The sequence below is a fragment of the Alosa alosa genome, chromosome 10, assembly GCF_017589495.1.
Source record: "Alosa alosa isolate M-15738 ecotype Scorff River chromosome 10, AALO_Geno_1.1, whole genome shotgun sequence".
Lineage (NCBI taxonomy): Eukaryota > Metazoa > Chordata > Actinopteri > Clupeiformes > Clupeidae > Alosa > Alosa alosa.
The window spans coordinates 26,020,820-26,034,351 of record NC_063198.1 but is presented as its reverse complement, the minus strand read 5'-3'; the positions used below and the strand labels follow the sequence as shown (position 1 = coordinate 26,034,351).

The 13,532-nt window shown below is 47.0% G+C and overlaps 1 protein-coding gene across 1 annotated transcript in view; it reads left to right on the top strand.

Moving 5' to 3' along the window:
• Window positions 1–13,532, top strand: part of srgap3 (SLIT-ROBO Rho GTPase activating protein 3) — a 76,192-nt gene that overhangs the window by 44,777 nt on the left and 17,883 nt on the right. Inside the window, 7 exon segments of the mRNA XM_048254940.1 lie at window positions 342–470; window positions 2,705–2,926; window positions 3,232–3,333; window positions 4,876–5,073; window positions 9,030–9,114; window positions 11,808–11,835; window positions 13,305–13,407. Coding sequence (XP_048110897.1) covers window positions 342–470; window positions 2,705–2,926; window positions 3,232–3,333; window positions 4,876–5,073; window positions 9,030–9,114; window positions 11,808–11,835; window positions 13,305–13,407 — 867 coding nt within the window.

Here is a 13,532-nt window from a genome sequence, read left to right as displayed (position 1 = left end):
TGGTCATTCTCAGGGTGTGTGTGTGCGTGCGTGTGTGTGTGTGCCCGTAGCTTGATAGTGCACTTTGAATGAAGTGTCTGCAATATGTTCAGTGGTGAGCCCACCCTTCTGCAGACTGCAGTGCTCCCTCTTGACCTTTGCAACGTGTCATACTGCTTCAGTTATGCCTGCTCAACCCGCTGTGAGGACACTACACTTGCCACCGACCCAGTCTTGGGGAACTCTAAAGTGTGGGCTCATAGTTGCTCTTAGTAGTGCATTGCATGTCCCTGTGCCTCCTCATGTAGGTGACATGTCTGTGTGCTGACATGTTTCTGATCTGCCCATTCTTCTCTCCCCAGAGGCAAGCCAAGTACTATGAGAACAAGCTGAAGTGCACCAAGGCACGCAACGACTACCTGCTGAACCTGGCGGCAACCAACGCGGTGGTGGCGAAGTACTACATCCATGACGTCTCCGATATGATTGATGTAAGTATGCAGTCGGTCTGCAGGGCTTTTTTTATTTTATTTATTTTGTTTATTTCTTCATTCAGATGTTGTAAATGTGGCTACAGTGTGGCTCTGCTCCTTCCATCTGTTTTTGGGACGCAGTGTGAACTGACCTCTCCAACACTGCTGCACAACTCACAGGGTTTGGTCCCACACCTTGGAAAGCTCCTGGTCCTTTTTTTTTACCCCGTCCCATCTGCCGTGCTCTGTAGTTGCTTGTCAGCGGGGCGCCAGGAAAAACAGGCTCTGACAGAGAGCTATTGCTCTGGCTCGGGGTGCTGGAGCAGGCCAGGGGGGGCCCTCGCTGCCGCGGTTTCCTGACTCCGCCAGGCCGAGGCGAGGCGTGGAGGAAGCGGCGGACCCTTGTGGACCCGCACGCGCGCGCGCGCACCTTCACTGGATGCGCCAGGATATTTGTTCTGACATGCTCTTCTCGCGCACTGACCCCGCGGCCCACAGCTGCTTCAGCTTTCCGCTTCCATGTTGTTTTTGATGTGCAGGGGATGTGAACTGGAGAATGAGAGGTCCTAGGAAGGGAGGGAGAGAGAGAGGGAGGAGGGAGGGAGGGAGGGAGGGGGAGGGAGGCCATGAGGTTGGACTTTTTATGATGGTCGAAAGAGCATGCCAACATTAACTTGGGCTATGTGGAATTACCTTTGGTCACGTTGGTGAATTTGCTTTGAAAACCACTAATGGCAGTCTTGTGCAGACAGACCCCTATGGTTAAATGGTCTCACCCAGCTCCTTCCTGCACACTGCAGCTTTATAGGTGTCCATTTTCTGAGTAGAATGCTCGTCTCCGGCTCATATGCACACATGACAGCAGAGCAGTATAGGAAGAAACAACCACAGCCACCACCACAGCCTGGAGGGAAAGAGACCGTTAAAGCACCCCCCCCCCCAACCCCCCTGTAGTTCTGTGTGGGGTGTTCATTTTGAGAAGCCTATATGCTCCTCACTCAGTGAGACTCCAGTTACCTCAGATGCTGCAGACCGGAGACATCTGCGATTGGACACTCTCACGGTAGTCTCTTCTCTTTTTCTGTGTTGTGTTGCGGTGGACTCTTTCAGTCGGTCATGTTCATTGGCCACGCCACTCCGCATGAGCCGAGCGGATGGCCAGAGTGATTGTGAGCGCCACTTCCTGTGCTGGGGGCCCGTGTGTCAGAGCCAGACATTCACTGCCAGCCAGACGCTGAGCAGGCCGGCCGTGGAGCTTTCCATCCGCACGCCACGCCAGAGCACTGAACGAGGACAAAAACAGTCGGCCCACAAAAATCATTGATTTCAGATGGTTTGGACTCATTGTCTTCACAATTTCCCTCCAAAGAGTCTGGAGTCTCCCATCGCTCATCAATACATTCTTGTCGTGGTGGGGAGATGCCTCTATCCAAACTTTACTCCGATATTTACTGTGAGTGTGCCTTGTGTATTCAGGTGCTAATCTGTTATGCTAATAACACCTCCCCTCGTCTCCCCTCCTGGTGGAACTGCGGCGCTCCTGGGAGTGTGCTGTGCTCTTGACAGCAGCTGCTAACAATCTGCTCAGTAAAACGCACACATCCTCCCTCCGGCTCGCGTTGGCCCGGCCCCTGCACTGCGCTGGAGGACCCACGTGTGGCGTCACGCGCATTACAACGCGCTGACCTGACTAATGCTCTAGTGTTGCCCCCCCCAGTGTTAACCCACAGACTAGGAGTGTAACTGGAGCCGTGTGTTCATTAGGGACGTTTAAGTGATTCACACAAGTCGGAGTTGCCTCTGGCACATTAGGAAGTTGAACCTGGAGCGTTGCTAAATGAGGTTAGTTTTTGATGCGGCGCTACACTTTAACTAATTATGCCAGGATTCCCTGCTGTGCTTGCGCTTCTAATTGTGTGTTATGTGTAGTGTTATATCATAGTTTGCACCAGGCTTTTATATGTATTAATTTGCCCAAATTCGGTGACTGTTTTATGTCTCTATCTCCAGCATCACAGAAGCACCCCCCCTGCCTTCATCATCATCTAAGCATTTGCACTGCTGCTGTGTTGCATTTTTAAAGCCTTGCAGAAAGAAATAGCTTAAGCTTGAATAAATTAAAGAGACACTTTAGCTGGGGATTGCTCTAGCTGGGGATTGCTCTAACATTGACCTTTTCTTGTGTAATGGATGAATGCAAAAGTCAATAATTGTTATGGTCTTCCACTCTGCCCTCTCCCTCCTCTGTTCAGTGCTGTGACCTGGGCTACCATGCCAGCCTGGCCCGCACCTTACGGACATACCTGTCAGCCGAGTACAGTCTGGAGACGTCCAGGCATGAGGGGCTGGACGTTATCGAGAACGCCGTGGACAACCTGGACCCTCGCAGTGACAAGCATAAGCTCATGGACATGCACAACCAAGTGTTCTGCCCGCCCATGCGCTTTGAGTACCTGCCCCACATGGGGGACGAGGTGAGACCCCATCGTGTGCGTCCCCTGCTGTGTCTGCCCTCTGGTGCAGGTTTTCTTCTTTTCTGTAAAGCACCATGAGACTGGATGTCTGGCCAAAAGATCATTCCATGTTGCTCATGAGGCTTTACAGTACCATCCTGTGTAATGCTGAGTAGTGAATGAACAGTTGATTGTGACTGTGGTTGCCTGACAGCTGTGTGTGTGTGTGTGTGTGTGTGTGTGTGGGGGTTTTCTGTGTGTCTGTGTCTGTGTCTGTGTCTGTGTGTGTGTGTGTGTGTGTGTGCCGTGTTGCTGTGTGGTCTCAGGTGTGCCAGGTGAGTGCCCAGCAGCCTGTTCAGACAGAGCTGCTGATGCGCTACCACCAGCTGCAGTCCCGCCTGGCCACGCTCAAGATCGAGAACGAGGAGGTAAGCGCTCCACTCAACGCGTGCACTGCCCTGTGCTGCGCCCGCACGCTTCTCGATTCCCTCCCTCACTGCGCCCGCACGCTTCTCGATTCCCTCCCTCACTGCGCCCGCACGCTTCTCGATTCCCTCCCTCACTGCGCCCGCACGCTTCTCGATTCCCTCCCTCACTGCGCCCGCACGCTTCTCGATTCCCTCCCTCACTGCGCCCGCACGCTTCTCGATTCCCTCCCTCACTGCGCCCGCACGCTTCTCGATTCCCTCACTTCCTGCTAATTTGGGATGGAGGCTTTTTTGTCTCCGCTGGATTGCAGCTGCGCTCATTTCAATTTCAATTTGCAGGCCGCGTGCCCTGGGAGCTTTTAGAGGATATATTTAGCATTTCGCATTTGTTCAAGAGCGAGGGGTGTTTTTTCTTGAGGTGATTCAGTGCTCTCAGGTAATCAGGAGGCGACGCCCACCCAGTCACGGCACAGGGCCGCCGCCAAAGTGAGTGCCTGAATATATGCAGGCTGGACGGGAGGCCATAATGACCCCTGTCTGTCTGTATTGATGACTGTGTCTCATCCTTATCGTTCGGCGTCTCATAAGTGCCCGGTAATGGACAACTGGTGTCACGGTGAGAATGAGGCCCATTCATCACCTTGCGCTGTGTGAATGGGACCGCATGCTGTCTCACACGCGGCCATGCAGGACCTGACAGACTGGCCCTACCTCTGGCCTCACTGGTTCGCATGGCCCTCAGCCTAAAACCAGATTTTCTTGAACGTTCTCCCTGAAAGTCTGTTTAGATAGATAGCTAGCAGCAACTTACAGTATGCCTCATTGTCAGCATAGCCAACTCCAATAATTCTGTACTAATTCTGTCTGACATGATTGATATAAATCAAATTGGATTTGATAAGGGTAGACTTCCTTCCTCTCTTAAAGGTGCCATGTGTAAGAATTGAGGTAAAAATATCCAAAAAATTAGCTACACGCATCAAAAGAATGAGAAGAAATAAGGGCGATGATGTCATTAAAAAAATGACAAGGTATAGTGCTGCAGAGATATAAACCTGAATTAGCATGCTAAATTACTAGCCACAGCCCGACAGGTATCATAATACCAGTTTCGGCCATGGGAGGCGGTATGCGGGCAACATAACCGCCAGCCAAACTGCAATAAACGTTTGTCGGTTGTTACTTTAGGGTAGACCAATTCACTTTCTGGAGGTATACTGCCCCCATCTTTTATGGAATGTGGAGTATGAATTGATTTTTTGGCGGACATTACACATGGCACCTTTAAGGGTTAAACAATGGTAACAATGCTCTGCAGACCTTATAAGCCCTTCACTGAAACATGTGGAAAAATTGTGTAATCTTTGTAAGCTGCACACAAGTTAGAAGAGTATACAGAAATGTGGAAAAACAAAGTAAGGCATCTGTTAATAGCCATCAGTATGAGTTTATAGATCAGTAATATTCAGATAATGACCCACTCCTTGACAGCAAATCAATATCATACTGAATTTAACCCACTACTCCCTTTGACTGTGTCAGGTACGGAAGACCCTGGACGCCACCATGCAGACCCTACAGGACATGCTGACTGTAGAGGACTTTGACGTGTCCGACGCCTTCCAGCACAGCCGCTCCACAGAGTCCATCAAGTCTGTGGCCTCCGAGACCTACATGAGCAAAGTCAACGTGGCCAAGAGGAGGGCCAACCAGCAGGAGACCGAGGTCTTTTACTTCACTGTGAGTCACGGCTCTCTCGCTCTCACAAAGCTGGCCATCCGTAGCTCCCCCTAGCCGCAGAGAACATTCTGGTAAAAATCTTTACAGCCCAGCATGACCGTCTGTAAATACTACATGGCTATAGCTAACTGTAGCAGATTATACTGTCTGTGTATGCTCTGACAGCCTAGCTTCCCACCACTTTCCAAGAGCAAGAACATTATTCTACTCCCTTTATAGACAGGTGATATTTTTGAGATATGTGCTTCCTAGAGGCATTTTTTAGTAAAAGTTGGGAACAGGACTTTTTAACATAATTAAGGTGTGCTGAATCCAACTAGCCCTGTTCCCAAGCTGAATTTTGAGTTAATGACCATCTAATTAGCATAAACAAAATGGTTGCCAAAATGGCGATTTTGGGCACTTTCATTGGGCGGATGTCATTATACCATGTAAATTAATTCAAATTGTTCACAGAAATCTCCCTTGGCCAATAGATCAAGGATACAGGCTGTGAAAAAAAGAAAAAAAATCTAGCATTATGCCTATGTTAATTACCTGAAAAAACCTTTGAAAAATGTAATTGTTAAAATTTTATAACTGTGCAGGCACACGGTATTTGAAGAATGAGACTTGTGTTTTTTGAGGGTCAAGAAAGATGTGTAGTGATGAAATGTAAAGTTTAAAATTATGGCCTACTGGTTAGGTCTTTGGGCTTGAAACCAAAGGGTTGCCAGTTCGATCCCCGACCAGTAGGAAAAATGTGGGTGGTGGAAATGTTGAGCACTAGTCTCCCATGCCCACATCCACGGCTGAAGTGCCCTTGAGCAAGGCACCTAAGCCCTCACTGCTCCCTGAGCATCACTGTAGCAAGGCAGCTCACTGCTCCAGGTTTATGTGTGCTTCAATGTGTGACCTGTGAGTTCACTAATTCACGGATGGGATACATGCAGAGACCAAATTCCATGTATACCAAAGTATACTTGGCCATAAAACCTGATTTACATTACATTTTACATAATTGAAGCGAATTAGGTTGGTAATGTATGTAGTCTCGGAGTAAGTTACACTTTACGGTAAGGGTAGATGAATTAATTCATGATTTATGTATTACTTCATTCATTAATATCTAATTAATCTAATTAATCATCAGGAATTTGCTGAGTTCATAGTTTGTCATTTGTGACCTCATACACAAACACATTACTAAAGTAGTAGGTACGATGGGCACATCATTATGAATTATGATGTATTAACCATGATCATGACTTTATTTTTCTGCCAAAAATGTGGTCATCACCGCTCAAATTCTGATTTGAACATAACTTTGTCATTATTCACTACTTTAGTTGAGTTAATTATCCTAAAATTCATTTAATCATGATGATCATGCTTAAAAATCATAATGATATACCCATCACACCTAATGCTTTAGTTGATGTGTTGTTCATACATAAGGTCATCATGAATGAGAGTATATGAATTCATGTCAATTCCTGATGATTCATAGGATATAAAGGAATGAAGTAATGCATAAATCATGAATTAATTCATGCCTGAATTCATGATAATTCATGTACCTTTACCATAAAGTGTTACCCATATTTCTTCATAACCTTTGTGTTAGTAAAATGATTGAATGTCCTGTGAATTAATAGCTAGATAAATAACTTTATAACTAGTTCAAGTTCAAGTTATTTTATTTGTACCCAGAGGTAGATTTTGTTTGCAGTATAGAATGCTTCAAGAGAATTTGCCAGAACAGGAGCACAGAGGATGCCATCTTTACGGCAATTCACTCCACCCTGTCCCTCCTTGACAATAGCAACACCTATGTGAGAATGCTGTTCATTGACTTCAGTTCAGCATTATCCCCTTCAAACTGATCACCAAACTCAGTGAACTGGACAATCAATACCTCCCTCTGAAACTAGATTCTGGACTTCCTAACCAACCGCAGACCGCAGTCTGTCAGATTAGATAACCTCACCCACTCAACCCTCACCCTGAACACCGGCGTGTGCTGAGCCCTCCTTTACTCCCTCTTCACCTACAACTGCATACCTGTACATGGCTCTAACACCATTGTCAATCACACTACGGTGATTGCTCTCATCAGCAACAATAATGAGACAGCCTGCAGGGAGGAGGTCCAGCACCTAACATCGCGGAGCACCAAAAACAACCTGGCTCTCAACAGCAAGAGGACCAAAGACCTCATTGTGGACTTCAGGAAGTCAAAAGCTAGCACACAAAGCCCCATCCTCATCAACAGGACTGAGGTGGAGCATGTCACCAGTTCATGTTTCTGGGTGTCCCCATCTCTGTGGACCTCTCTTGGACCCTCAACACCTCTACCTTGATCAAGAAGGCTCACCAGCATCTCTTCTTCCTGAGGAGACTAAAGAACACAACCTCTCTCCTCAGATCCTGGTGAACTTTTAAACCTCGCTGCACCATTGAGAGCATTCTCACCAACTGTGTCACAGTATGGTGGCAACTGCTCTGCCTCCGACTGGAAAGCACGGCAGAGGATGGTGAAAACTGCTCAACGCATCACTGGTCCCCCCCCCCCCCTCCCTTGCCTGTGCCTGTTGAGGTGTCCATGTCGATGGCAACCTTCACAGGGACAACAAGGAGGCGAACATTTTGCCCCTATCCCACCCATAGTATTCTATTTATATTTATAAATGTACACACTTTATTACACTTAAACATAGCGATATTCTACTGATATTTATACTGTTCATACTGCACATACACTCATATATTTTCAGTACTCTGCACGATGACAATGAAGTTGATGAAGTGATGAAATCTAATCTAGATAATCTAATCAAATGAAACATGTGACTGCTGGCCATCTTTCCCATTTAGAATCAAGGATATGATGCTAGCTTGTTACAGGTAGTTAATGGTTGTTCGTGATTAGTTCAAAGGAACTCCAATGATTTTGAACTCCAAACATGTGTCCATCCACCACAAAAAAGATGTTTACCAATGAAGTCAGGCCACACTCTTTGCCAAAGAGAACTGTAAACATAGTCAAGAGTATAATAAGGCTAATTAGCATAATATTTTTTTTTGCATTTTTATATTTTTCATAGCCTTTACTTTTTATTTATTGCCCACGGGAGATTTCTGAGATGCACAGATGTGAACAATATTAATTTATTTACATGGTATAATGATGCCCGTCCAAAGAAAGTGCCCAAAATCGCCATTTTGGCAGCCATTTTGTTTATGTTAATTAGATGGTCAAAAACTCAAAATTCTGCTTGGGAACAGGGCTAGTTGGATTCAGCACATGTTAATTATGATAAAAAGTCCTGTTCCCAACTTTTACTAAGAAATGCCTCTAGACCCATATACAAGGACTTTTTCTTGAAATAGCACTTGTCTATTAGAGCTCCATCTACTCCTAGCGTAGTTTAGGTCTCTTAGTTTTTCATCAGTTTCCATGACTCCATACTTTATAGATACAGCCAACTAATACCCCAGCAGTCTAGCTTTCCACAGCTACATGGCTGTGACTCAAGAAGACTTTTTTACACCCTTGCATATTACCACACTTCATCGCTAATTGCTTACATTAGTTGTCTTGGTTTTCCATTAGTTTCCATGGCCTTGCTGTAGCTACCCGCCCATAGCCCTGTGCCTCTCTTGAGTGATTCAGGAGCTGTGGTCTGCCGTACGGTTGTCTCATCTGTCAGAGCTGTCAGCACTCCCCCATCATCACGCAAACTCACCCAAAACACTCATGACATGCCCCATGCTCGTGAAAATCATATTAAGATTAAATCCTGCGTGGAACAGATTGAATTTGGGGCTGTGCGGAGCGGAGCCGAGCAGGGGTGAAATGCGCTCCCAGGCGAACGCCAAGGCCCACCGCGGCCCACCGCCCCCGCCCTGCCCTGCTCCCGTCCGATCGCATTAGTCACGTTAACCTGCTGACGCCTTCATCTTCTGCCCCACAGAAATTCAAGGAGTACCTCAATGGCAGCAACCTCATCATCAAGCTACAGGCCAAGCACGACTTGCTGAAGAGCACCCTGGGAGAAGGTGAGGACACACACACACACACACACACACACACACACACACACACACACACACACACACATACACACATGTTTTGCCATTTAATGTGACACACACCTCACCCCCAAGAGTCCTGTCTGAAGGAGCCTGTAATGAAACCGTGTGCTTCCGTGCCATGGGCTGTGCTGTGTTCTAATGCATTTAAGGGCCCCTGCTCTAGAAGCAAGGACTGACCAACTGCTGCTGAACTGCAGTCACCTGCTAGTTGTCTCAGTCCTCCCAATCTTGTGAGGTCCTGTCTGAAGGAGCCTGTAATGAAACCATTTCACTCCACGGGTTCATTTTGGGCAGCTGCGCCCGGACGGGGACCCAATCTAATGGAGGGGATCTGAGGGAGGCTCCAGCTGAGGCTAGCCACGCCTACGCCCCCACCCCCGCCCCCACGTCCACCACCTTCAGCCCAGACACCCCAGCTGGGGTGGAGTCGCCGGGATGGAGTGTGGTCATGTGTGGTCGTGTGTGTGTGTGTGTGTGTGTGGTCGTGTGTGAGATCTCTGCAGGTCTCTGCATATGGGTTTCCACAAGCAAGACACATATGGTGGTTCCATGTGTTGGCCACCATCTAAATTATTCACATGAATTGATCATAGATGCATTCTGTTAATGAAGTCCGCTGTTTCCAGTCAGTCTATCCCCATGGTGGGAGGGGTGGGTAAACTTGGCTGAGGTAGGCCCACCTGCCCTACACTGGGAGCTCAGCACCATTAAAGGAGACAGGTGAAAGGTTATGCTATGCTGGAAATGCAGAAATCCCCTAGCCTGGGTTTCCCCAGGCTGCCTTATGCGCGTGATTTTATTCACGCTGCTAGGCAGCATGGATTCTATGGACTTCGTTTCCACCTCAACAAAGGAACCAATCACAGAACGGAGGGAGCGCAGCAAGACGATGACGACACACCAAAGCCGTTATGAGCTATGTACAGACACATTTGATAGACATTCGTAGCGCCCAATCAACGGCTCTGGGCATTCGTAAACCACGTTTCAAATACGAGAAAATTAATGTCTAGTTCCCAGACCCCATCTCAATGAGATGAGGTCTGACGTTAGCCAGGCTAGAAATCCCCTACATGTTTTTTAATAAGTGAAGTATAATACATTCATTTGAAGTAATTCTGTTATTTTCCATGCAAATAACCTGGTTACTAACGTGAATGTCTTTGTCATGGTTCTTAGAAAGTGAATGGCTGGAGCTGCATTGTGAATTTGCACACATGGTGTAGGAAATGGAGTTGCTGTAGACTCTTAGACTCTCGCTGTAGAACACTTTGATTTGAGAGCATATGATTCGCATAAAAATGCCTCCCCTTGCAATATCTGTGTTCACAGTTCATTGGCTTCAGTGCACGAAATGTTTTATCGGCGGCGTTGAGAAGGAGAGGAGGAGACAAAGGCTCTCTGCAGGTGCAGAAATGTAATTTTGGGGTTGGTCGGGCAGCTGGCCGATTGAGGCCATCACTCATGGAGATGACTGGCAGGAAATGCACTGTTGTTTTCTCCCATGGATGCTCCTGAGACCTCATAGGCCTTCTCCCTGTACTGCAAGCACATATTGAAAATTGTGTAATCATGCCTCTCCCTCTTTTTCATTAAACCATGTTTACCAGCACTCTTGTGCACTCTGCAGTCTGCAGTACAAGGCAATGCAGGTTCACTATCAGATTATGGATCAGCGAGGTGGAAATAATATATTTTTTTACCCTACCAGCATATGATTTTCGTATTGATTTTGTTCTGGTTTTGAGATGCTGTATTAGATGCAATCTTTCTCGAGGGCATTCTTTATGATGGGTCTTTAGCTATGGAGAATCACGGTCACACAACGTGACCATGGCTTTTGACTTGGAGTGTGTGAGAGAAAGACGGAAATGGATAGAGACACATTAGGCATGTGCATGCGACAGAATATATGCGTGAGAAAGACTTCACATATCAAGAATTGTATTTCTGTGTGTGTCAGAGACTGTGATTGTGAGTGTGATTGAGTTCTAATATGCAAAGCTCATTTGACGCACACACCACATGTGAGTAAATAGCTGGAAGACAAAATGTCACCGCTTGTAGAGGTGCTCGAGCCCGCCATCGCCGCTTGTGATATTGTGAGTTGGGTGTTTTTTGGCAGTCCTGTCCAGTGCTCTCAGATGGGGAAGGGCTTGGGACAAAGAGCTCACTGAGCCGGCACAGACATCGCTCAGTGTCACCACTGAGATGACCCCCCACCCACCCAATCGCCCCCTTCCCCTCTCCTCTCCTCCCCCATCTCCCTGCCATGTCCCTCCAGTGTGCACCCCCCACACACACACACACACATCCCGTCTCCCTTGCCAGTCCCCTAACGCCCAACTCTCTTTTCTTCCCATCAGTGAGGGAAGCCTTGCACCCCACTGGCTCTCGGGAAGGTTTCTACGGAGACCGCGGAAAGCCTTTGTCTCAAGAATGGTGTTGTGGCTAAAGCTATTCATCTCCCCTCAATGGCCGAGGGCATTCTCTCCAGAGCCACGCTGGGCTTAGACTGAGACTTTTTAAGAAACACAGCAAAGGCAAAAATGCATGAGATGCCAATATTTGATTATATTTCACTCATGTGCATTATCTCTCTCTCCCTCTCTTTCTCTCTCTCTCTCTCTCTCTCTCTTTCTCTCTCTCTGTCTTAGGAGAAAGGGCTGAATGTGGAACTACGAGGTAAGCCACATTGACAGAACTGAAAAGCAAGAGATTCTCGATCCTCACTCCTCAGTTCTATTGATGTGTTGTTAATTCTCCAAAATGCATGTAAAGCCATTTAACACTCAACTTGTCGACAGGATTTTGAGAGATTAATGAGAAAAGCCTGCTCAGGAAAGTTCAAGCACTTAACCGCCAAAGTAATGTTTACTTCAGACCACAACTATGAAAACATTGCTCACTGGTCCAAATGTTTCTCTTCTCGTAAATGTTTACATTTGACTGTTTGTTTACTTAGATTGAGAGTTTTCAGCCCAACATGCTGCTAGACGTGTCATCTTCACGTTAGTCAGCAGTAGCCACAGATGAAAACATTTTATTCCGGTCCATTAACTCTCGGTGACCGTTATGAAAACAAGGCAGACGGCATCAAAATGGGCAGACAGAAAATCAGTAGCGCCAAGAGCTGGTGAAGTATGCACCACTGAGGTCAAACCAGGAACCATCAGTGAGCTGTCACTGGCAACCCCCCATCCCCACCCCCACTGCATTGTGGGTAGTTCAGGGGTACACCCCGGCTGTCAACGGAAGCAGTGAGCACATTCCCAGCCTTGTTTTAAGAGCCGTTAGACGCGAGCATCTGGATCCACATAAATCTGGTAACGCATTAAGAGAGATACTGCAGCTCAATTTTATGGTCTCTGAGTTTCTGTCAGGCAGATCTAATAAAGAGCTCCTTCCCCCCCACTGAAGCCTTAGGACATGCAAAAATATGGCCTGGATCACAGGTTAGCTGTTTGGTGGGCACTGGAGGGCATGATTGCCTGTTATGTCTGTTTAATGCTGCACTGATATACTGTATGCCTTGCACATAGCTTCTACTTGGTAAAGTCCGTGCAGCCAAGGCGAACCGGAGAAACCTCTGCTGTGTTCATAACCTTCTACAAATACAGATAATGTGATGTAATATTTCTGTCGTCTTCTGCCCAGTGCTCAGTCTGCGGGCAGTGGGGCCGTTTTGGGGAGGGGGGCAGTGAGGGCTGATGTAGACGGAGGGCCAGATGGAGGAGTCAGGCAGGAACTGAGCACTCAGCTGCGCATGCTATGGGTTAATTATGGGTCAGAGCCATCAGGGAGGCAATAACAGCCCTCTCTAGTGCAACGCTGTTTATTTTGTCTTAGGAAAAACTTCTCATTAATGATCACATCCTCTGCCCAAATGCATTACCGTTTAAATAAACAAAAAAGGAGGGTGGCTACACGAAAAGGCTGGCTAATGCAGGATCAGCTTTCATTTATATGTACTCTGTATTGTACATGGTCATTGGAACTGTTGTTCTTGTGTGTGTGTGTGTGTGTGTGTATATATATATATATATATATATATATATATATATATATATATATATATATATATATATATATATATATATATATATGTGTGTGTGTGTGTGTGTGTGTGTGTCCCACATTCATCATTTCCCTAGGCCCCCAACCCTCCCCCCTAAGCCACAGAAACTACGAAAGCCTAGACCACGCTCCGTCTATAACCATAAGCTGTTTAACGGCAATATGGAGACCTTCATCAAGGTACCTGTGCTGTCCGAATGGGCTCCCCCTAGAGGGCTGGAGGCCAACCGGCAGCCTTTGACCTCTGAGTCGCCCCCCCTTCACCTTCCTCCCTCAAATGTACCCCACTCCCATCCCTTCTTTCT